The sequence below is a fragment of the Nannospalax galili genome, unplaced genomic scaffold (genome assembly GCF_000622305.1).
Source record: "Nannospalax galili isolate Female #2095 unplaced genomic scaffold, S.galili_v1.0 scaffold2895, whole genome shotgun sequence".
In the NCBI taxonomy this organism is placed as follows: Eukaryota; Metazoa; Chordata; class Mammalia; order Rodentia; family Spalacidae; genus Nannospalax; species Nannospalax galili.
The window spans coordinates 422,774-447,842 of record NW_008336404.1 but is presented as its reverse complement, the minus strand read 5'-3'; the positions used below and the strand labels follow the sequence as shown (position 1 = coordinate 447,842).

General features: G+C 51.8%; 1 protein-coding gene across 1 annotated transcript; it reads left to right on the top strand.

Annotated features, from left to right (window-relative positions):
* Positions 1-1,670: 1,670 nt before the first annotated feature.
* On the top strand, positions 1,671-24,550 carry Laptm5 (lysosomal protein transmembrane 5). The gene is made up of 8 exons (XM_008831153.3): positions 1,671-1,884; positions 16,438-16,531; positions 17,000-17,076; positions 18,962-19,090; positions 19,582-19,704; positions 20,865-20,960; positions 21,945-22,037; positions 23,278-24,550. Exons 1-8 carry the CDS (start codon positions 1,798-1,800, stop codon positions 23,365-23,367), a joined length of 789 nt encoding a protein of 262 aa, XP_008829375.1. The 5' UTR covers positions 1,671-1,797; the 3' UTR covers positions 23,368-24,550.
* Positions 24,551-25,069: the final 519 nt, after the last annotated feature.

Below are 25,069 nucleotides of genomic sequence, written 5' to 3'. Positions count from 1 at the left end.
TGGCCTGACTCCTCTGTTGCTTTGATTACCTGGCCAGAAGTCATCAGTATTTCTACCAAGACCATGAGTTCTTAATCCCTATGTCACTGCTTTAATGTCAGGTCTCAGTCAGGCATGTGGAGTAGTGAAGCAAGAAAAGGATTGGCCAGGTTTCCCAGGACCCCAAGCTTAGCAGATAGACTAGGGTTTCATCAAGTTGATGCCAGTGTGTGTGTGTGTGTGTGTGTGTGTGTGTGTGTGTGTGTGTGTATGTGTGTGTGTGTAGGCCAAAGGCTGACACTGGGTATTTTCCTCAATGGCTTGCTACCTTATTTTTTGAGACAGGTTCTCTGGCTAAACCTGGAACTCACTGATTGGATTGCAGGAGAGCCCTATCTTTCCTAGCTTTTTCTGTGGGTGCTGGGGATCCGAACTCAGGTCCTTATACCTGTGTGGCAAGCACTTTAGCTTCTGAGCCATCACTCCAGCCCTTGACTTCCTGGATTTTGGGCATCTGACAGAGTAACTCTTTTTGTTTTATAATCTCCCTTGGGGTGGAAAACTAAAGACTGCTGTGGCATCCAGTCCTTACTCTGTGATGTCAGGGGTGGCAGAGGTTTCCTGGAGAGAGAGAGAGAGAGAGAGAGAGACACGTTCCCACCTTACAATCTTTATCCCAGTGTTTGCTCAAAGTTGGCTTTGGTTAGTGTTTTTATCACAGCAACAGAACTGCCTAGGGGAACTTGCTATTTCAACAGTGGAGGGAGAGGGAGAGGGAGAGGGAGAGAGGGAGAGGGAGAGAGGGAGAATGTGTGTTGTGTGAACTTCATGCTCCTTTCCTTTATTGCAATGTGAGTCACTTACCCTCTGAGAAGTCAGGGAACAGTCCAGGGCATATTAATTCCAACTTTTCCCAGGAACAAGGAAAAAAAAATGATTCTGATTTCCTGTTTCAGGGGACTCTCACAAAGACAGTTAGGCCAGGGGTTCCCCCAGACGGCCTCGAGGGGTTACACATTCATAGGAGGAGCAGCCTGCTGCAGGGCCTGGCTCATGTCAATGGCTCTGCTTGGTGACAACGCCTCTGCTCTTCTTTGGGGCTCAGGATGAACACAGGTCTCCAAGAAAGAGGAGGAAAGCAGCAGCCAGCTCAGCTCCAGGGTGGCCTCTTGGGCCAGTTGGCCTCCATTCCGACTCTTTTTGACTAGCTGGGTAACTGCAGACAAGCAATGTTCCCGCCCTGTGCCTCAGTTTCTTCATTTATAAAATGAGGATAAGAACAATAGGGCCCTGGCATGAATGAGGTGAGGAGTGAAGGGGCTTAGCCACACAGGGTGGAGGAGGGGAGCTACTTACTGAACAGCTGCTATTCTGCAACCATATGGATCTGGGTTCGAATCCTGCCACCAACACTAATGATTAAGAACTGGGGTCAAGTGCCTTGACTACTCTGGACATCTGTTTCTTTTTCTAGAAATGGGCTTCGTCACCATCCTGGCTTCTCAGGGTGGTGTTGAGCATCCAGGAAGCAGGGTGTGGGTAAGTGTTCAGCCCAGGCTTGGTGAAGTATTGGCACCTTGCCTAGGACCCTCCCTTCTGGGAGTGGCAGATGCCCCAGCCAGGCTCCCCAAGGCTGGCTGTGACCCTCCCCACCCTTGCGGGTTGCAGCTGTCCTGCCCCAGTCATATAGCTCTAGCCCCTACCGTCTGAGGGCAGGGCGGAAATGAGGCGGGCAGCCTACAGCTTCCCTTTTTTGTTCTGCTGCCGTCATCTGGGCCTCCTTCCCCATCAGAGCCTCAGAGGAGGGGATAGTGCACCATGGCCTCCCGTGCAGCAACGGTCCGCCAGACCTGCTGTTGTTTCAACGTCCGAATCGCCACCACTGCCTTGGCCATCTACCATGTAGTAAGTGTCTGGATGGCTGGGGGAGCTGGTTTTTCATGTGTGTGTGTGTGTGTGTGTGTGTGTGTGTGTGTGTGTGTTGCCATCTGACCAGCCAAGACCCTGCAACAGGAGGATTACTACTTATTGCCTCTCTGTGGGACCCTGGACAAACCCTGTCCTGCTCTGGGCCTCAGTTTCCCCTTGTCCAATGGGGCAGAATGGCACCCTGACAGTGAGGGTGCACAGAGAGATAGATGCACAGACGAGAAAGTGCTCTGGAGGCCAGCAGGTAGGTGCAAAGAGTTCCATCTGGGATTGTTTCTAGGATGTCAGGTCTGTGCAGGCCTGCGTCCAGTGCTTCCCCCGGCCTGTCCCAGGGGCCGGAATCTTGGATCATGCCTTTGAGCTGCCAGTGGGAGGCAGGGGCTCCCTGTCCTCTCAGCTCACAGCTCAGTTAAGTCACTGTCTTCTCCCTTGGGAGAACACCTTGAGATCTGTGCTAATGCCCCCAGTAACAGGCCTGGCACCTTGTAGAACATTTAGAGGTAACATGGAACTGCTCAGTGTAGCAAGCATGGAGCCTTGGCTCTTGTTCTCTCACAGTGTGACCCTGGGAAAGTCACAGCTTCAGAGTGGCCCAAAGTTTCTGTTTTGTTCTGTTCAGATCTATACACAATCCCCAACCCATGGCCGCACCCAGCTTCAAGAGGCCCAGGCATCTTCCTGTTTCTGTGAGTCAGGGCCTGTGGCTAATAGTTCTCTCTCCTGGGCCTGGAAGAGCTTCCTCAAAATCAGCCCAAATCCACAGACTGCCGTGAGCTACTGCACACTCCGGAGCCTGGCTACATCTGCTTCCGGTGGCAGGCAGGGTGGCCAGACTGTGGCTAGAGGCAGCTCTGACTTTAGGCTCCTATGTACACCCCCATCCCTAGCCTTAGCTGTGTGGCCTTAGGAAACTTGTTGAACTTTTCTGAGCCTGTCTTCTTGGATAAGAAATGAAGATGAGAATAATAATAGAAGCTGCATGACAGGGTTTCTGTGAGTGTGATGGACTTGGCATCTACAAATCCCATGGGACAGTGTGTGACATGGTCTATGGCCTTTTTATGAGCTGTCTCAGACATGATTCTACTGGTACCTTGGAGTCAACCTGTTCAGCTAGAGGCTGAGGTCAGGGGGATGTTCAGAGGCTGTCCTGCTTAGCCACTGGAGCCTAGAGCGGTGGTGGTCTGCTGATCCCCATTGAGTCTTTAGGGTTGAGGTCTCTGAGCTAATGCAGTGCTCTGAGGTTAAAGTGACATGGGTCTTTATGCCAGCTCCTGACTTGGAAACTTTTTCTCCTTCTAAAGCGGGAGTTAGGGGCTGTGGACTGACTTGGGTTTCCAACTCAGATGTTTCCTGGGTGCAGAGGGGTCACTGAGTGGCTGCAGTGGGGTAGAAGAACCTTCAGCTTGGCTACACTGACTGCCACTTTCCTGCCTTTCAGAGGAGCAGGAGGCAGTTTCTGTGTCTCATCTTCTGATATTCCAGTAAAGGTGAACCATGCCAGGTTACCAGCAACAACAAAAATCCCTGGTAGGCTGTGCTGTGTGACTCTCAAGGTTTCTTCACACCATCCTCATCTGTGAATGAATGAGTGCTATCCTGTCTCCATGGAGACTCAGAGACTGTGGGTCAAGTGATGAGGGAAGGCTTCTTGGAGGGGTGCCACAGGCAGGCAGGGCAGGGTTTGGCTGCAGTGTGGGTGAACAGAAGACGCAGGTGTGCAAAGGTGTGGTGTGTTTGGTGCAGGAGGCCCTGCTGAGACTGCCTTGGAGGTGGGAGAGGAGAATGTGACAAGCTAAGCCTTTAACCTCCCCTTTGTGCACTGTTGATATTTGGGGCTGGCTAACTCTTTGAAGGGTAGGTGCCAGTAGTCAACCCCTAGCCACCATCCACGCCCCTAAGACATCCATGATTGCATGGGCTGGAGTGCCACTGCACATCATGTGAGCTATGTGAGGCATGAAAGAATGTTCTAGGGCTACCAGGGGCATAAGAACAGGGGAAGAGCCAGGAAGCCAGACACCTTGCTCTGGGGCTCACCTCTGAGTTAGGGTCCCCAGTTTATCTTTCTGCCCTCTTGACAAGAGATTCCCATTCTTTCACACAAGGACAGGAATGGGGGCTTTCCTTGGGTACAGCAGGCAAGTGGCAGGTGGGCCAACAGGACCTTGAACATCTGGACGGAAAAAGAGAACCACCGTCCAGATGTACCAGGAGCCCATGCTGGCGTCATCTGGGAGCAGCCATGGGTGACGACTGTACGTTGTGAGCTATTTTGGACTTGGCCCCTGTGGGGAGGGTTAAATCTAGCCACTGACGACTGAGATGGGGCCATACTTGGTGGAGATGGGGGAAGGGTGCAGATTACCAGAAGATCCTCCTGGTTAGCAGGGTGTCTACCAAGGGATCTTCAGAGTTTGTTCACGGGATGCTCCGGTCACCCAGACTTACACGCTCCTCAGGTGTCCTCAGCCTAGTGTCCTAAGTCGGTGACAGGACTCCAGTAGATCCACTGGTGAGGAGATCTCTGGCCTCTTTCCCTCTGTGTTTCTGCATTCTGTCCCTGAAGTGCATTATCTATGGTGGCGAGGGTGGAGAGTGGGGGGCTGGCATCTGCTGTGATCAGAAAAACCTCCACGGACTCTGACTGTGGAAACGGGGACACACTAAAACAGGAAGTGGAGCTGTTGTAACCATGGCTATCATTGGCCTGTGGACTGTGAAAACTGTATTTTTTCTGCTTTTCCATATTTGCTTTATTTCGTTTTGAGATGGGGTCTTGCTATGCAGCCTAGACTGGCATGGAATTCATAATCCTCCTGCTTCCATCTCCCTAGTGCTGGGCTTACAGGTGGGTACCACCACATTCTGTTCATGAACTCTCTCTCTCTCCTCTCTCTCTCTCCTCTCTCTCTCTCTCTCTCTCTCTCTCTCTCTCTCTCTCTCTCTGATGGAACCTAGGGCCTTACACACGCTAGGTAAACACACTGCCACCAAGCTACATCTCCAGCCCTCTTTTTATTTTTACATGAGAGCTTGCTAAGTTACTGAGGCTGGCTTTGAATTTGTAATCCTCCTGCCTTAACCTTTCAAACAGCCAGGATTACAGGCCTGCACCACTAGGCCCATCACACATACTACTTTTCAAAGTAAATATTTTGTTTATAGTGCAGTTTCTGACTTATACAAAACTGCAGACATAGCACAGAGAACTTTCAGGTGCCCCGCCCCTAGTTCCCCACTGCCAGCATCTCCTGTTAGTGGGACATCTGTGACATAGCCAATCGGTATCCATAGCCTATATTGTTAACTAGAGCCCGTGCTCTGTCCATATTTTCTCAGCTTTTTCTACTGTCTTTTGTTTTCTGCCCCAGAATCCCATCCGGGACATCACAGTTGCCTTCTTCAGTTTCTCTGGGTGATGGCAGGCTCTTTGGCAGGTCTCCTGGTAATGATGACCAGGATGACTCTGAAATCTGTTAGGGGTTTTGTGGACAGCTCCCCAGTGGGATTTGCCTGGTGGGCTGTTAGGATGAGTCTGGGCTCCTGTGTACCTGGGAGGACAACCGGGGATGTAGGGCGCGTTTTCAATGCATTGTGCAGAGGGAACGTGTTACCCATGTTACTCATCAACACCGATCGTGGCCTTGACGTCCCTTGCAGAGTTTTCTTTCTACCCTTCCCATGTTGCACCATTCGGAGGGATGCCACTTTGCATAGACCGTGTTCAGGGAGTGGGGAACAAGGTTCTGCCTCCGGAGGGTGGAATGACCACACGGAGTTCTGGAAATTCCTCGTGGGGTAGTTGTCTGTTCCCCCATTTGCCGTGTAAGTAAGTGACTTGGCGTATTCTGCAGAGACTCACAGACATGAATGAACTGTATCTTTGGGTTACAACCAAAACGCCGCTTTATCTTGTGACTGGAGCAGTGCTTTGTAAACAGAAAAGCAGATGTTGTATCCTTTGCTGTGTGCAGATGTGGCTGGGCCTGGGGGCAGATCTGCTCTCAGACACAACTTAGATGCCCAACCAGGGACCCAGACAGCCTTCCCAGCCTCTGCTCTCCTAAGGCTCCAGTTGGCTGTGGATAAGCTGAGTTTATGACTATGAATGGTACTGGGGTTGTGGTGGGCACACACTGGGTGGAGTGGAGACTCTGGGAAGAGCCCTGAGTCCCAAAGTAAGCAGGACTTGCTTGGGTGTGCTAGGATGAGGCATCCCTGGGTCCAGGAGCCAAGTGGCAAAGACTTGGGGGGTGGACAGGGTTCTGGGGAAGCTCGAGAATTCAGTTTTCCCAGGCTGGCTTAGCAGGATGCATGTGGTATGTAGTGTGGGGCGAGGAGGCATGAGATTAGTGAGAGTCCTCAGGTTTTTAAGGCTTAAAAGAGAGGTGTCCACATGGCCCATCAGTAAGGTTCTGACCTGCTGCAGGTACCTAGGGAAGGCACTGTGGGGTGGGGTGAATGTGCGAAGCCTGGCGGTGGTGCACAGTATATAGGATACGTAGGGAGGAATCTGCTGGGGCAGCCTACCTTTCTGAGAGGCCCTGCTCCTCCCTCAGCCTTCCGAGTTTCATTTCTTCTCTATAGTTCTTGAGGAAGCTTCCTCTTCCAGGAAGCTCTTCTGACCTGCCCTCCTCAGAACTCCAGGATTTTTTCTTTGAATTCACACTGGGGCCTGTCACTCACTGGAGATATGACCTTGAACAAGCAGTTGCTTACCTTTGCGGTCTGGGCCTCAGTTTCTTTGGTAGTTAATTGAGGCCAGTGGTCTCTGTGCCAAAGGTGATCCTTTCGTGGTATTGAGCCGAGGTGGCCCTGGTGGCATGGGAGACTGACAGGTGAGTGAGTGCCCTGGACTGGCCCTGGCAGCCAACTATAGAGGTCATTTCTCTTTTGAAAGCTAGACTATTCAGCAGGAATCTAAAAATCAGCCCCAATGCCCCTGTATGGGAAGTCTCAGTCAAGGTCTGAGATCTTCCACCTTCCTGCCTGATGCCCTGGGCTAGACAGAGGCAGAGTCTGACCACCTCTGCTCTGTGCCCTTCCTGGGAGTGGAGAGGCTGCAGGGTTAGGCTGGAGGCTTGACCCCTCCTCAGCGCCATTTTGGGCATCTGGCTTGGAGGGTCCCTCTGTTGTCAGAGGGGTCCAGCTGTGAAGGCACCCTTGGGGCTGCTCCCTGCTATGGAGTGGGGAGCTGCACTCAGACAGGGCTGGCGACTGGCAGGCCAAGCCTCTTCTGTCATCATCTGGCCTCAACAATCTAGGAAGTGAGGATTTTATTCTGGGCCAACAGCAGTGGCCCAGAGCAAGGGCTTGGTTCTGAGCAACCTGGGAAGCCTGCCTGGGTCTCCCAGGAGAATTATCTGCCTAAGAGGAAGGGCTCAGAACCCCCAGGAGGCAGCTAGCTACATGGCTCCAGTCCTGTCCAGATGGCAGTTCAGGGAAGGCTCCTGTGTAGCCCTGAGTTCTGCTCCTGTCACCTAGAGGTTAGTGCCCCCAGTGTAAACCCCTGACAACTGGCAACTGTCCCTACAACATCCATTATACAGAAGGGGAAACTGAGGCACAGGGAGGCCAAGCAGCTTTGTGTCTTATTGTAGATCAAGAGCAAAAACCCTGGTCTCTGTTCCAGATAGGTATAACGAAGTCCCTAGCAGTGATGGGCTGGGGTCAGCTGTTATGTTCGGCAGCTCCATTCCTATAAACAGAGCCAGTATGAAAGACTGAATGTCAACAGCACTTGTGAGGTGGGAGAAGTGGGGATCCTGATAGAGGCTCAGAGGGCTGAGGGGAGGTTAGGTTATGAGAGAGAGTGTGTCAGCATTTGGGGGAGGATCTGGCTTGCAACGGGTTCTCAATTACAGCCCTCATGATGCTCATTGCTATTGTTGCAGGGAGGGGGGTCACTCTTTACTCTTAAGATCGATAATGCAAAATCCACAACTCTCACCTTGAAGGGGAAGAGAGAGTTTGCTTTGAAGACAAATATAAGTGGCCGTGGGCTGGGTACACAGATTCAGGTTACCCCCGATATCATGTTCCAACATAGTGACAGGTTTACAAAGGTTTTCTTTTTATAGAAGCAGAACCCAGAAGATGGTGAATTGACATACTTTTCAAATGCTTTGGTGGGAACATCAGATAGGCAGGTTACAGCAAAGCAGGGAAGTCTCTGCTGTGGGCCTCACATGCTGTCTGATGACATTCTTAGCGTTTGGTTTGGTGGAGGCTAGGAGTCTGTTTGTATATCCCGGAAGAATTTACCAAGTAGTCACAAGACTGTTAGGTTAAATGCAGCGGTGGGAAAAAAATCGCAATTTATGGGCTAACAACAATCCAAGATAAGTTGGCTCTAGATTTGTAACATTCCAACTCTCCACAATTATTGAATTCAACCAGTCTTGTAGCATGTTTAATGTTTAATGTGGGTGCAATGTCTTTTTGTGGGAACTTCAGTTAGCAAAATAAATAGGAAGTGGCAGTGTGGGGAATTATCTGTGGATGGATATGCAGGAACTAAAGACGACCAACGAGGTCATGGGCGGAGCCTGGAAGACAGCACCACATGGCTGCCCGTGAAGGGGAATCTGATGGGCCTCCCCAGACAGAACATCCCTGTCATTCCCTGGCCTGGCAGGCTTCCCCTGGCTCCTGTGCCTTCAGGAAGACCTGCCTCCCTGTCTCCTCTTCTGGTAGACAGCCTTACCAGGGAGGGGATCTCCAGATGGCCTGGCCATAGCTGACTGCCTGTGCTCTGGGTACAGAACGTCCCGAGCTGTTGGTGGTAAACTGCATCCTGCATCATTGATGCCTTTCTGCTTTGTTGCTCTCAGGGCCTTTGCATGTGTTGTGACTTCTATGAGGGCTCTGATCAGCCCTGTAAAACCAACACATTACTGTATCCCCATCCTATCCCATATCTTCTCCAGCTATGTATCTCCTGTCATTAACTGGGATCCTATTGTATACCTGGATGGCCCCAAATCTTGTTTGGTAGGAGGAGTGCCTCATTTTCCTCACATACCCTGTCCTTCATTCATATCATCCACTATGCCTGCATTCCTTTCCAGTGACCCTTACTTCCTCTGAGACGTCCCTGAGCCCCCAGGGACCCTGAGCTCCTTTGAATGTCCCCAGAGCCTGCATGCTGAGTCTCTGTGCTCTGCCTCACACAGGCTGGCACAGTAGCTAGCTTGACCTGAGTCATCTTTCTAAGTACTGAGGCCTGGCATGCAGCAGGTATCAGCCTAGCTCAGAGCTCCTGGGGTGGTGTCTTCACAGCCTCTAACTTCACCCCCAGTATCACCCAGCTCAGCCGGGGTCTCCTTGTGAGCCTCTGGGCTGCCTTGGTCTGTTTCTCTTTGGGGACTGCACTTGGGTTGCTTCTGTTTTGGGATTTCTAGTTCTAACTCCTGGCTGCTCCCGTGGACCTGAGTTTCTCATTCACATTCAGGTGCTCCAGAAGTTCAGCTTGACTTTCTGGGTCTCCATCTTTTTTTAAAAAAAGTATTTTATTTACTGGGCGTGGTGGCACACGCCTTTAATCCCAGCACTTGGGAGGCAGAGGCAGGCCAGCCTGGTCTACATAGTAAGTTCCAGGACAGCTGGGGCTACAGGGAGACCCTGTCTCAAAAAGACCAAAAAAAGTCATTTATTTTTATTTTATACGTATGAGTGTTTTGTTTACCTATATATGTGAACTATTGTGCAGTGCCCATGGAGGCCAGAAGAGGGCATGTGATCCCCTGGAACTGGAGTTAGGGGTTCTTAGCTGCCATGTGGGTGCTGGGAACCAAACTTGGGTCCTCTGTAAAAGCAGCCAATGTCACCTGTCCAGCCTGGGTCACCATCGTTCATGATGGTTAGATGTTGCCTCATTTCTTCCCTACAACCTCTTTTGGGGGGGGTGTGTTCTGCTTTTTCTTCTATAATTGGGGAAACTGAGGTGCAGAGAAGTTAAAATGGCTTGGGGAGGGCTCCACAAGGTGTTGGGGGACCCTGTAGTCCTCCGTGTCCGGATAGCTCTAAGGGGCTCAGCGGTGCTATATGGAAGGACTCCCTTTCTCAGTGGGGGCCTCCTGCTCTCTGCCTGACTTACCTGGAAAGTGCCGCCAAGCACCGATGCCTGACCTTATTTGGAACATGACCTTTGGCATAGTTACCTGGAGTAAAAACTGCCCCCAGGTTTTTTCTATGTGATAATTAGGCATTGCCCCATAGTCAGAGGATAGGATCCCCCTACCACATGTAAATAAAGCATACTGTGAGCACCTATCAGCTGAAGCATTGGCTGCTGCCTCCACACTATATTTTCCCTGACCCCCAGTGAATAAACGGAGCTGTTTCACTGAGTCTGGAGCTGTATCACTAAATCTGCCTCCCCGGAAGGGCTTTCTTCCATCAGTGCTCACTGGCCATCCTGACCCCGTTTGTCACTTCTGCTCCCTTTGTTCTCATGGACCGGTGGCCAACGACCCACGAGGGGAGGGAGAGACCCCACAACAGGGCACTGTGGCCACAGTGACTTCTGTCTTGTCTTTTTTCCCTCCCTCCCCTCCCCTTTCCTCCCTTTCTACTTTCCTTCCTTTCTACCTTCTTTTTCTGGAGATGGGACATCATGTAGAGCAGGCTGGGTTGGACTCTCTTTCTAGCCAAGGATGACCTTGAACTCCTGATTCTCCCGCCTGCTCCTTCCAAGTGCTGGGATGACAGGCTGGCTCTACCACATCTGTTTTAGCACACTGTGGTTTTAACTGAGGTCTGAAGTCACCCATCAAGGAAGGGAGGGTTAATCGTGCTGGGGTGGGGTGGGGAGGACTAGCTGGGCAGCAGTAGAAAAGCCAGCTCTGGGGACTGGCAGCCAGGCAGCCAACTGGGTGCATTGGAGTGTGCCACCAGGGACAGAGTGTTGCGATGCTATCTGGTGCCTGAGGATGGACTGGGGATCTAGAGCTCTGGGGGAGCAGCATGGCCACCCCAGATAAACTGTGACAGGAAGCGGGGGCAGGAGTGGGAAGCTTCCTCTAACTGATGCTGTTTCTGGCTTTCTGGGTCCTATTGTGGGATGACTAGACCTGGGCTCCTCAGGGTGGGCAGGTGAGGTTTGGGGTGATGGGAGTGGCAGGGGTGATAAACATTGATCCTAAAGGCTGAGGTCCCCAATGCTCTAGGCCCCTCAGCAGAACACAAGGTAGTGAGGAACTGTCCTGGGGGTCAGCGCAGGAAAAGTGTGAGTGACATCAGGGACCCACTGAGCAAACTATAGTTACCTGTCAGGGAAGGATGAGGACAGTCTTAGGGCAGGCCCGGGCATGATTCTTGTTCCAGTAATACTAGGCCTCAGAGGAGCCCACTGTCTTTATGCTGAGAGTGGGCGGTGACCTGGAAGTTAACAGAGGGAGGGGTCCCTGCACCTGGGTGGGCTGAATAATGGATGCTGCCTGCCGGTAGGGTCCTTTCTCTGTGAAGTTGGCTCTGAGAAGTTGGCCTTGGGCTTGCCTCTCCCGAGGTCAACATGGTGGCCAGAGTGGGCCCATCCTTCTGAAGCAAGAGTTGGTTTTTGTGTCATCAGGCATAGGAACAGAGACACAGTTCCACAATGTCAGCTTCAACAGGGCAGAATAGAATCTTGGGACTAGGGGGCTTAAGGGGTAAGGGCGCTTGCTGCCAAGCCTGATGACTTGAGTTCAAACCTTGAAACACATGGTGGGAGGAGAGAACCGACTCCCCATAGGTTATCCTCTGTTCCTCTTCCACTTCCATCTATGATACACGTGTGCCCACATACATACACAAACACTAAATAAATGTAATCATTTAAAAAAGATATTTTAATTCAAAGTTTTAAACAGAGGGTTAAAGGGGACGGGACAAAGAATAAGACATAATCACATGTGGACGTGGGCTGATCATAGGAGAGCTGTGATTTAGCACTTTCTGCTATTGACTTATAGACCATCTTGGTGGCTCTCAAGTTACATCTCAAAAGTTTGCTGAGACATTTTATTTTTCTTCCCTTTCTCTCGCTTTGGTAAGTGAGATTCCAGGGTGGTTCCTGAGGTGTCTTGAGTGAGATTATCACCTGACAAGGCAAAACCAGGAGCTACTGTGATCACACAGAGGGCTTAGGACATGGTTTTTATTGTAAATGGGTAAGAGTTCTAGAAACAGATGGGAAAGGAGAGAGGCCTTAAGCAGTTGTTCTAATTGTTTGGGAATTATTAAAAATATTTGTTTTACACTTATTCAGTTATTTGTGTGTATGGGGGAACATGCTGCAGCTCATGTGTGAGGTCAAGAGTCAACTTTCCAGAGTCTGTTCTCTCCTTCCACCACATGGGTCCCAGGAGTCAAACTCAGGTGGACGGGCTTGGAGGCAAGCATCCCCATCGCTGAGCCATCCCTGTCCCGTTTAGAACTCTTGATCCTCAGCTGGAGAGAGGCCTCAACCAGACTTTGGACTGAGGGATTTCTTTCTTTCCCACGACCCCTAATTTTTCTGTGCTGCGTCATTTGAACCTCAGAGTGAGGGATCTGATGTCAGCAACATCCACCTATGCGATCACCCTTATCGCCACAACATCCGGGCATTGCCCCTGTCATCCCGTTAATACCATCCATATCAGTGGCAGCATTTTGATAACGGGGGCCACAGCTGTTACTTCTGGCCTCCTAGCCCGCCCACTGGTGTTTTCCCTATCACTAGCCTCCCCCAACCCCCTCAGCCACAGTCACACCAAGCTGACTCCAGCAAAGTGGTGCAGCCTCTCCCCGCCAGCAGGTCCACCGCCTTCAGCCCTCCTGCCTGCACCTCTTCCTCATGTTATCATGCCTGTCCCCACAGCCAGGGCTGTGGCTTCTCCCTCAGCCTCCTACAACCATGCCCCTTCCTGCCACTTCCTTGGAGGAACCAGGCAGCAGAGTGTGTGTGGGGGTGGGGGGGCGGAAAGGGGAAGGCAGAGAGGAGTGTGGTAGGGAGGCTGAGCAGGGTGTGGGCTGCAGCCTCACTTCCCTACCTTGAATCAGAGGGTTCTGAGCTGATTCTGTTGCTGCAATAGTTATGCTGTGTCACGTTGGCCTGATCTCTGTCTCTGGGCCTCCCTTGCCACATCCCTTCTCTTAGGGAAGGGACATCCTCTTTAGAGGGATCCAGATTTGTCCACACTGCCAGGCCCCTGCGCCTTTGCATGTGATGGTCTCACAACTTGGAACATCTTCCTCTCTTTCCTATTGGAAAACTACATATCCTTCAAAGCCCCATGCTAGGCTTTCTTGCTGGTGAAATGTTTCCTGGTAGCAGGGATGTGTCCCTCACGAGGGATCCAAAAGTCCGCTAGTGTTTCCTGCTATGGCATACACTGTGTAGATACACTTTCATGGCCCTTTCCTGACCCTTCCCAGGTCACCGGCCACTTACAAGGGTTATAGCTGGGGTGTGAATGGAGGGGCCAGGCTGAGGAGTTGGTGGGGTGGGGACTGTGAGGTGCTGTGGTCTCTGATGTGGGGTGACAGTCAAGGAGATCTTGGGGTCTCAGGATGCAATAATAGGACATTTATTTATTTATTTATTTATTTATTTTTGTGTGTGTATGAGTATATTGCCTGCATGCATGTAAGTGCACCATGCTGTGCAATGCCCATGGAGGTCAGAAGAGACCATTGGATCCCCTGGAAATGGAGTTACAGACAGTTTTTAGCTGCTATGTGGGTGCTGGGAATTGAACCTGGGTCCTCTGCAAGAGCAGCCAGTGCTCTTAACTGCTGAGCCATCTCTCCAGCTTATTTATTTTGAGACTGAGTCTCACACAGTCCAGGCTGGCCCCAAACTTCCCCTCTAGTCAGGGTGACCTTGAACTGCCAATTCTACTGCCAAATCCTGGGTTAACAGGCATGAACCACCATGTTTGAAAAGATGCGGTGCTGGAGAGGGAGCCCAGGGCTTCCTGTATTCTAGGCCAGTGTGCTACCAATGGAGCCATAACCTGGCCACAATATTGGGATTTCTAAAGTTTTGACTATCTCCTTTATTTTAATTTTTAATTTTTTTTTTTTTTTGAGACAGGGTCTCCCTGTAGCCCCAGCTGGCCTGGCACTTGCTATGTAGACCAGGCTGGCCTTGAACTCACAGAGATCCACCTGCCTCTGCCTCCTGAGTGCTGGGACTAAAGGTGTGTGCCACCACGCCCCACTTCATCTCTTTTATTAATGTCTGGAAATTCTTGGTGAATTTTTACAGTGTTTTTAGGACACTGCCCAAAACTTAGAAATGTGGACGTGTGTGTAAGCGCTTCATGATGTTGGTGTATGATTATGGTGCCTGCTCCCGCTAGGGTCTGGACCTGCAGAGCCGGCTCAAGGAATTTTGGGGGCTGGAAGGTGGCAGGACAGCACCCTGCCCCTGCCTTGCTGGGTGACTTCAGATGTGCCTCCTAACTTCGCTGAACTTATGAAAGGAACAGAGGAAGCTTGTAAAGCAAGCAGGCCAGGGCTCATCTGGCAAATCCAAGTTGTGATTGTCTTGCTTTGAGCTGCTTTTCAGAACCAGGGACTTGAAAAGTCTCCTCCTGTCACACCTGTAGATGCTTGTGCGCCCATTCTGAGCCCACTTACAGCTCGTCTGTGCTCTGCTTACACAGCCTCACAGTACTCCCTCTCCTGATCTGTCCCCCTTTCCCTTGCTGGGTGTCTTTGAACAAGTCACCTGATCTCTCCGAATTTGCCCACCTGTAAAAAGGCAATAGCAGGTTCAGGAGGCACAGGCTATATTGAGTTAGAAATAGTTTCAGGCATGGTGGTGCACGCTTTTAGTGATGGCATCCTGGAATGGGCTCATTAAAGAGGCTACCAGAAACAGAATTTGGGGTCTAGGGGTGGGGCTCCAGCCCTTTCTCAGGGAAGTTTCCTGTGACCCAGCACAGAACCTCAGGGTGGCTGCATGTCTTTTGGATGAAGCAGAGCCTTTAACCCCCTGTGTGCCAGGCATGGAGCAGGCTAGAGGGGGCCTGTTGGCCCTGGCGGGTGCTCCAACTGCTCCAAATAAACTTATCTAGCCCAAGGCAGACTTTGACTTCTGATCCTGCCAGGTCCTGGCTCCCTGTAGCCCCAGCTGGCCTGGAACTCACTATGTAGATCAAGTTGGCCTTGATCTTACAGAGATCCACCTCCAGAGTGCTAGGATTAAAGGCGTGCATCACCATGCCTGGCTTAGCTTAAAGCGTTTTTTAACTCAATGTAGTCTGTGCCTTTTTTTAACAGGTGAGCAAATTCAGAGAGGTCAGTTGACTTGCTCAAGGACACACAGCAATCTGGATCCAAATCCCAGAGCCAGCTTTTCATCACCTTCCTGTGCCGTCCCTTTCTGACTCCCTGAACTGGATGTATAATGGCAGGAAGATAAATTGAGATCTGTATCTGAGCTAAAAACAAACCAACCAACCCCGCAATCAGCAAGGGGAAACAGATGGAGGCTCTCTGGCTGCCTGTTAGCTCAGCATGACCTGCTACTTAGACGATGTGAACTTAGGCTGCATTAATAGAGAAAGGGCACCTACTGCAAGGGAGGGGATAATCTTGTACTCAGCATGCGTAGATCATTCCTGGGATATGTTGTAGTAGAGAAGGGGTGTGGAATTTGTTGGAATGGTGTGGACTCGTGAGGTCCACATGACTGCATGGTGCTGAATGATCAGGGTGTGAACAAGACAGGATCTCTGACATCCTTTTAAACTGCAACTTTGGCAGCTAAGCCTCCAATTGATATGCGGGCCCATCAGAATTGCTCCCTCTCTATCACAAGGGTCCCTGAGGGGACAGGCTTGCTTCATTCATTAATTCTTTCCTTCATTCCTTCATTCTCTAAATGCAGCAGGTAGAACTAGAGACCCAGGTTTCCCCTTGCCGGAGCCGGCAGCCCAAGCCATACCTACCTTCTGCCTGTACAGACAGAGGCTTTCCTATCTGTTTTGGTCAGTCATCCTGCCTGATCCCCAAAGCCCTAGGAAGATGGTGTTATCAGCTCCATTTTAAAGATGGGAAAAGCAGTGACTAGTTACCCACTGACTCACGGTCTCTGTTCATGGTCCATTCAACGCCATGATGCTCTGATGTTGTGACAAGTTTCCACATCAGCCAGAGCCTATTGCTGGAATACAGGGGAGGGATGTATCCAGGGTGGGTGTCCTCAGTCTCCCTGTAGAGCCTGGCCTTCATCAATGAGAGGCAGTGCTTCCAGAGAGCCAGGTGTGGCTCTGAATCTACCCTAGGCCCCTCACAGGAACCACCCTAGGTAGCTACTTATATGAGCCATATTTGTATATGAGGAAACTGAGGCACAGAGAAGTCAGGTCACATGCCTGAGGTCACACAGCAGAGGAGAGGAAGGGCCAGGATGAATGAGGTGCTTGAGCCACTCCTTCCTAGAGACTGAAACATTAACCAGGATGTCCACTGGGTGAATTGTTACCCCAGGCCCCTGGCAGCACCCCACTGGGATGGGGGTCGACTAACTGGTGCCCTGCTCTCTCCCAGGTCATGAGTGTCTTGCTGTTCATCGAGCACACAGTGGAGGTGGCCCGTGGCAAGGCCTCCTGTAGGTTTGCTAAGATGCCATACCTCAAGATTGGTAGGTTTGAGGGCAGTGGTGTTGGGAGGGGGACCGATGGGCATCTCATGGTCAAGACACATGGCCCAGGGTCTGAGGTCCAGTCATCCTCACTGGACTTCTGCACACCCTTGTGCCTCTAGGAGTCTGAACTAGATCATCTGTGAAAGGGGCTGTCCTTGTCCACACTAGGGGCTTAGGTTCTGACACTCTGACCTGCCGTACTTCACACCGTCCCGGTCCCTCCCCCTGCTGGGACTCCTTGTCAAACACAGGCCTTTCCTTTGGATTCCTTCCTGCCCTTACCTGGGTCAGGAGATCCAGCCAGGCCTCGGACTGGACCTGGGTTTCCCTGTTCACATGCTTGTCCCCACACAAGCAGTTTCTAAATTGTGAACTGAGGTTCCTAGTGGGGTGGGGCGGGAGGGGATGGAGGACGACTCAGGGCTCTGCTCTGCCTGGGTCTCACCTCTCTGCTCTGCCTTACAGTGGACCTGTTCTCCAGCTTCCTGCTCATTGGAGTGCTGTTTGCCATCAGTCTCAGCCTGCTGTTCGGTGTGATCAAGGTAAGGCCTGAGCAGGGATGGAGGGGCTAGGCCAAGGTGTTCTCCCCTCCAGCCCGCCCAAGCACCCCACAGACCTTCACATGTGTCCTCAGGGAGCCTCCTCTCCCATGGCACTCCCTGAACTTCTGGCCTTAATTCCCTTTAAGATGGAACCTCCCAGGGCCTGGACTGTGCCATGGGCAGTGGGGTTTCTGGAGACCCATGTCCTACAGACTGCAAGTGGGGCTGGGGGCTTGGAGAGAAAAGAGGAAGGGGGATGTGGGAGTGGGGAGAGGGGCCAGCACTGGGCTTTTCCCCAGGGACAAGGATGACGAGACAGCCAGCCAGCTTTGCCCCGCAGAGGGACCCATGCTCTTGAAATCCCAGGATCCTGTGGTCATGCTAGGGAAGACAGGTGGACTCACAGAGTTGGGTGACCCGGAGGAAGTTGGGGGAGATCGAGCCAGGCTGTGGCTCCACTTCCTACAAAAGTGCAGCCATTTGTCCCACAGCTACTAGCAAGGGAGGAAGTTGACCTGGACACTTTACCACCTTGATGGTGGGCAGAGGAGTGGTGGCTCAGCACTGGTCCGGAATGTCACATACCCTAGCCACCCCTCCTATAGCTTGGAACCCCACTTCCCAGGAAGTGTCCTCAGTGCACAGTGTGGCTGCAGGGCTGCCACAGAAGCTCACAGTGTCTGACTAGAAAGGCAGAGCAGGGGTTCCCCAAGACTCAAACAGGTCTCTCTCGATCACCTCCGGAGTGGTTTTAGACACCCACGAGACCCCAGGAAACCTCTCTTTCTGTATCTTTGCCCCCAGAGTGGGCACATATGCATTGGTGCTGGTCATAGTGGGCACTGGCTTCTGACGGAGGGAGAGAGAGACCTTGACTGGCCTCCTGAGGCCTCTTTCCATGTCCTGTCACATCTGGCTGTGACCACAGGGCAGAAGGAAGGTGGCCGTGTACACAGGGCAGGCACCTCCCTCTGGGGCCTTTGCGCACTGGTGCCTCTGCCCCTGGCCCTGTCCTCCTGTTCCTATCCCCTTTCTGAATCTAGCTAAGTGTCTCCCTTCCAGGGTGCCCTTCTCTGTAGATTGGACACCAAGCCTTGTCTATGGGTTCTTGAGAGGGAACTGAGTTGGGTCCTGCCTCCAAGCCTGTCAGCCAGGGTCCATTGTTGGACAATACCTGAGAGAATCAACTAGAAGGAGTTTCTTGGGCTGTTTCAGCCCACAATGTGCTGACTCAATTTCTTTGGGTCTGAGACAAGGCAGGATATCATGGTGGGGAGGGTGTGGCTGGTAAAGCTGCTACTTCATAGTAGCCAGGAAGCAGAGAGAGCAAAAAGGAAAAAGGTCAGGGATAAGGTATATCTGTCTAAGGTGTACCCCCCAGGCCACACCTCCTAGTACCCCCCACCCCCATCTTATAACCTTGTCCCTGGGCTCAGTTGGTAGAGTGCTTGCCTAGCAAGCCCAAGGCTCTGGGTTCAATCCTCAGCACCCCATAAACTGAGCATGGTAGTATACACCTGTAACCTGAGCCGAGTACTCAGGAAGTGGAGGCAGGAGGATCAGGAGTTCAAGTTTGGGTGTAAAGTTCGAGACTAACTTGAGTTATATGAGATACTGTCTCAAAAAAAAGACAAAGAAAAAACCGTAACAGAGCCTCTGTACGTGGAGCTGGTTCCCTGATGTCCTCTGAGACCCCCTGAGAGATGCCTACTTTCCCAGTCCCCAGAGCATCACTTACAGAAGGCTGTGGCTCTAGGCAGGCCCTGGTCTTTGATTTGGTAGTGTGAATACCATCCAGGAGGGAACAGGATGCCTGGGGGTATGGGTTGCGTGGGGAACTGTTGGCTTGTCAGGGGGGCTCTGACAGGGTGGGCCTGCCTTCCAGAACCGGGAGAAGTACCTACTACCCTTCCTGTCCCTTCAAATCATGGACTTCCTGCTCTGCCTGCTCACACTGTTGGGTTCCTACATTGAGCTGCCGGCTTACCTGAAGCTCACCTCCCGGTCCCGGCCCGTGAGTACCCTTGTGCATGGCCTGGCCTGGTCTGGTTGGTTCAGGCTGGGTCTCCTTTCTCCTTGTTCTTTAACAAGGGCCCTAACCCCTGCTATGTATGGATTTACCTCCAAGGAAAGGGGATTGTCCCTTTTTAGGCCCCAGCCTCAGTCTGGTTCTTTCTTTGGGGATCAAGGGACAGGGATGGTCAAGGTCAACGAACTTCCTACAGAGGGAAAGTGTGGTGGCCTTAGCCAGTCATGACAAGCACAGTCCCTTCACAGTGGCCCACATAGTCCCTGACTATGGACTTTGAAAGGATAGGGCTGCTGGAAGGTGGCAAGCCCTGGGCTGGGGCCTCAGAAGATCCCTGTTCTGGTCACCTTAGTATCCTTTTCCCTGTATACAGTGAATGAGGGGATGATGGGGCACTTCTGGCCGAGAGCGTCTCAGGGGAGGGCCACTCTGTGCCCCATTCACTGATCCTCACTGTCCCTCTTCGTCCTCCCAAGGGTCCCTCCAAGGTCCCCCTGATGGCACTGCAGCTGTTGGATTTCTGCCTGAGCATCCTGACCCTATGCAGCTCCTATGTAGAAGTGCCCACCTACCTCAACTTCAAGTCCATGAACCACATGGTAAGGACCAGACCATGCCCATACTGTGTGACCTGGGGCCATATGCTTTCTCTCCCTCTCTGGGCCCAGTGACTGGAGGCTGGGTTTCCTTAGAAGAAGACTCAGGCACAGAGTGATCTATTGGGGGAACAGCTGTCAGAAGAAGTTTCTTGGGATGAAAGGAGGCCTGGTGACAATGAGAAACAAGGCATCCTATTCTGGGAATTGCATTATAGCAACGACACCAAACTTCCATTGCTGCTTAATGCTTTGTCCCCAAGCACCATGCCTTAAAATGACAAAACACTTGTTATGTCACAGTTTCTAAGAACTGGGAACTTGGGAGTGGCTTGCAGGGTGAGTTCAGTGCTGGGTTGGAGGACTTCACTCCCCAGGGCTCCCTGCACCAGTGTTGACACTGCCTGGTTCCTCCCTGTGGAGATCTTAAGTAGGGCAGCCTGAGTGTCCTCGGGCCTGGCTGCTGGCATCTCTCAATGGACGGATGAAGGAGAAAAGGAGGCTCCACGGCAATGTCTTCATGCTGATCCAGAAGTTAGAAGTGAGCGCCAGGTCCAGCTATCCTCCAGAGCAAAGGCCATTGCTCCCCATTTTGGATGAAGGAGCATCAAAGAATGTGTGGGGGAGTTGGGTGTGTTGGTCCATGCCTGTGGTACTGGCACTTAGGAGGTTGAGGCAGGAGGACTGCTGTGAGTCTGAGACCAGGTTGGACTACATAGTGAGTCCCAAGCCAGCCTGAGCTACACAGTAAGGCTCTTTCTCAACAAACAAAGAAACAAACAGAACGTGTGGGCATATTTGCCCCCTACCTAGAGGTCATGTCTTCTATACCCTCATTAAGAAAGTTGGCCCTGCCTGGAGCGTCCCTGGGGGACAGGTGTGTGTGTGTGTGTGTGTGTGTGTGTGTGTGTGTGTGTATGTGTCCTCTTGGGTATTAGAGGTCTAGGGGACTCCTATCAGCCCAAGCCATCTAGTGAGGACATAGGCCATGCCCAGCCTGAAAAGCATCAGCCACACCAACTTCCCAGGCCTCGTGAGGCTTTGGCTGGGACTTGCCAAGGTAGTGGATATATATGGTGTGGAGTGTGGTTGGTGACCCTGCATAATGGGGGAACTAGAGCCCCTAGGGTCAAAGGTGTTCCTGTGGCCCCATATTGTTGCAGAATTACCTCCCGAGCCAGGAGGGCATGCCGCACAGCCAGTTCATCAAGATGATGGTGATCTTCTCAGTGGCCTTCATCACTGTCCTCATCCTGAAGGTGAGTGGCTCCATTCCAAGGCTCTGTGAGCATGGCTAAGACTCTGTTGTAGCCCAGGTCTTCCTATAGCTGACTGCGAGGAGGCAGAGACAGGTGTGCTTTCGATCTCCTCCCTTCCCGCCCTCTTTTCTAGCCCTCCTGTCCCAACTGCTTTAATTTTGCTCAGAATCCTCCGGGATACCATCTTAGAGGCTCTGGGTCTGTGAGGCTGTCTGCTCAACTGCCCTGGCTCAGCACGCAGCTCAGTGTGGCGCCGGCTCAGTGTGCTGTCCTTGGTTAGACTTCAGTCCTATGAGGCTTTCTTCTGGGCTAGGGAAACATCTTCAATTCTTATCTCCACTGCTAAGAGCAAGCAGTTACTGCAGCAGCTGAGTGCCCACAAGTGTGTACACACTGTGAACGTGATTCTAATGACAAACACACTGATGTTACACACACTGTTTCATGAACTTAATGCATCGGGATTTTTTTTTTTTTTCAGACAGGGTCTTGTATAGTTCAGGCTAGCTTCAAATTCACTATGTGGCCAAGGCTGACTCTGAACTCTTAATCTTCTTGCCTCTACCTCCCAACGGCTGGGGCCATAGACAGATGCTACCATGCCCAGCTCAGAGGCAGTTTTGAAGACTTTCCCACCATGTGCTCTGTCTTAAGATGGGTGGACCCTTGGATAGTGAGATACCCATCACTCGGGGTGGCCAAGTAGGCTGTGTAGAGCTGTGCCCAGGGAAGCTGGAGGTGGGTCAGAACACTGAGGAGCCTTTGCTACATGGTGGCTGTGGGCATTAGGAAGGGCAGTCTCCGGAACACATCAGGTTGGACCATGAGGGGCTCCTAAACTAGAATTGAGGGTCTAAACAGTTGATGGATTCTGCCTTCTGGAGTGAGTAGTGGCTTCCTGGGAGGCTCCAGACATCTGTTCAGTACATCTCAGGCAAGAGCAGTAGGGTGGGCAAAGCTCAGCCTGACGAGGCTCCTCTCCAGGTCTACATGTTCAAGTGCGTGTGGAGATGCTACAGACTGATGAAGTACATGAACTCGGCTTTGGAGAGAAGCAGCACCAAGATGCTCCCAAAGGTGAGGCTGCTGGAGGGTCATGTCCCAGTGCTGCCACTCTCTTGCTGTACCATGTGGGGCTGGTTCTTCTCCTTCTTAGAGCTACAGTTTCTTTACTTGTAAGAAGATGGCTGGACCAGGGGAAATGTAAACACTGTCAGTTCTGAGAGGGTAAGATGTCATCCATCCATCCATCCATCCATCCATCCATCTACCCACTCACCCATACATTCATCTACACATCCATCCAACCATCATCCATCCATCCATCCATCCATCCACCCCATCTATTCACCTGTCTTCCTATCCATTCATCCATCTACCCACCCATATTCCTGCCTACCCATCCATCTGTCCACCCATCCACTCACCCAACCACCCATCTAACCTTCATCCATCCATACATCTACTCATCTATTCATCCATACAACCACCCATCATCTAATCATCATCCTTCCATCCACCCATCTGACCATCCATACATCCACCCATCTATGCTTCAATCATCTAACCAGCCATCATTTATTCATCTATCCATCATCCATCCACCCACTTACCTACTTACCCCTCTATCTATCATCATCCTTTGTCCATCTGTCCACTATCCATCCATCTGCTCACCCACTTACCCTTCCATCTATCATCCATCCATCCATCCATCCATCCATCCATCCATTGTCCATCCATCTATCCATTCATCTATCTACCGCCCCATCCTGTGTCAGTCTGGCTGAGTCCTGACCATAGGGTTTGGTCTCTATGTCTTGACTCTACCTTCCTCAGTATTGGCGCCTCAGGCAGGCCTTCCTTAAGGTGGCAAAATAGCTGCCCAAACCCATAGGCTGACATCCCACCCTTTCAGTAACTCCAATAGAAACAGTAGTATATCTGATTGAACTAGCTTGGGTCACATGACTTTCTCCAGACCAAGGACTATAGCCAAGGGGCTCGAATTGTACCTGAGTGGTCCATCCTGGGTCACATGTCCACCCCCTGGATGGGAGGGATGGGACTCAGTTCTTCTGAGATCAGATGGACTGGAAATGCTCATGCAGACACTGGGATGTTGAGGTAGAACAGGCTGAGTCAGGAGCGTCCCCTGTGGGTACAGGAAGTGTACCGAGGTCTCACAGATGAATCCTAGTGTACAAGACACTGTCATCATCGTTTTGCTAGAGATGGGCGTTTGGGTCCTTGCACCCCAGGTTGAACTCATGGGTCTTTCTTGATGGTGCTCAGCTGCTCTCTCTGTCTCTCCCAGGTGGCCCTCCCATCCTATGAGGAAGCCTTGTCTCTGCCCTCCAAGTCTCCAGAGGGGGACCCCCCACCACCCCCATACTCTGAGGTGTGATCCAGCCAGGCCCTAGCCCCTGGGCCAGGAGAGAGGCAAAGCTGTCTCCTTGTGCTTCTTCGCTTTGGTGGCCACTGTGGCCTGCGTGGATCCCCCAGCGAACTTCAGGGTGATCTGCTTGTGCCCTTCTTGTTGGCCTCTCCTCCTGGAGGCCCCTCACTCACAACTGGGTCACTCCTTGGTTGATGACACTTTGAGTCACTGAATCCTCAGCCCAGCAGCTCAGCTTATCTTCATCTGTAACACACTAGTTTAGAGTACTGTCACGCTAGGTTTGGGTGAGTTTGGTTAATAGCCACCAGCCAGCAGCCCCAGCTCACAACACCAGGCCTGTGGAATCAGGAAAGGATTCTTGCTCAACAACAGTGCCGGGTGCCAGTTCATACAAAGCCCTTAGGCCACAGGGCAGTTCATGACCGTGACACCAATTAGCCACCCCTTCTTCCCCCAAATATATACATATAAAATTCCTTCAAATAGGCTGCTTAAATAGCAACTCAGCCAACCAGCTGCATTCAGAATTGTGATAAAATCTAATAAAAAACTGAGGTGTCAACAGAAGAAAAAAAAAAGAAATGGTGGTATTGTCCCACTGTTCAGTTCAGTGAAACTGGTACCTGGCTGCCTCTGGTCAGTCATCTGGAGGCTGGGGCATCCTGGGAACATTCTAGCAACTGCTCTGCTCCCTGTGGGAAATTGTTTCTATCCTAAGCAGTCATTTCCCATGAACCACAACCTTCTGCTGATACACTGTCCTCACCTGCACTGGCCCTGATGGTTACATGGTGGTGGGTTCTGTTCAAGGGCCACCTCAGTTATGGGCAGCTTTAGGGCCTGGCTGTCGGGCTGTCCCATGATCACTCCAATCTGTTCTGCCCAAGATTGTGCTCAAACAACCACAGGCCTGGAATGGGTTGCCCAGGGCTGCCCAGTTGTTCAGGCTGGCCCTTGGTGGATGCAGAGCCAGCCAGAGCTTGTGTTCTGTGGTATCTGCAGGGAAGGTCCATTCCATACCCCTCTGCTGGCTTTCCCATGGTTAGGGATCCTGAGGGAGCTGCCTGTGGTGTAGATGGGCCTGCAAGGCCTGCAGGACTGGCAGAGGACTGCAAGGGGTTCCAACAGCACCTGTGTCATCACTTGTGTGTGACCTGGAAGAAGGGCCAATAAAGCAGCTAGAAGCTTCCATTTGGCTCCTGTGGTTCATGAGAAGGTGTAGGGGCAGAGGACCTGCCTCCAGTCTTAAAAACCCCAGCACATACATGCACAGTACCTCTATTCATCCTCAGGGGCCTACTCAGCATATCAGTGTTGCCCCTGATATTATTTCTGACCACAGGTCACTATGTGAACATCTTGTCTCCCTAATCAAGGAGGAACTCTGCTCACATGGAGAGGGACACACCCTGTCCTCCCTGACACAGCCAGGGACACTCTGGATGCTGGAGACTCAAAGCCTGGGGCAGGAGACAGATCATAAGCAGTGGTCACCACCAGGGTCATGGAGAAAACCGGACGATCTGAGTCCAGAGGATGAAGTCTTTTGGGGGATACGTCACCAAACTGAGTGAAGGAGAGGCAGGTAGCGCAGAAAGAAGGTTGGTCCAGGCCAAAGTTACAGAATGTAGCAGGCCTCCCATGACAGTGGAAGGGCTGGGCTCAGTACTCTAACAGCCAGAGAGGAGTCAGGCATCCACTGGGATGG

Coding starts and splice junctions, on each gene's coding strand:
- Laptm5 (XM_008831153.3), top strand. CDS start 1,798: ATGGCCTCCCGTGCAGCAACGGTCCGCCAGACCTGCTGTTGTTTCAAC. Junction 16,532..16,999: donor GATGCCATACCTCAAGATTG/GTAGGTTTGAGG, acceptor TCTGCCTTACAG/TGGACCTGTTCTCCAGCTTC. Junction 22,038..23,277: donor GCACCAAGATGCTCCCAAAG/GTGAGGCTGCTG, acceptor TGTCTCTCCCAG/GTGGCCCTCCCATCCTATGA.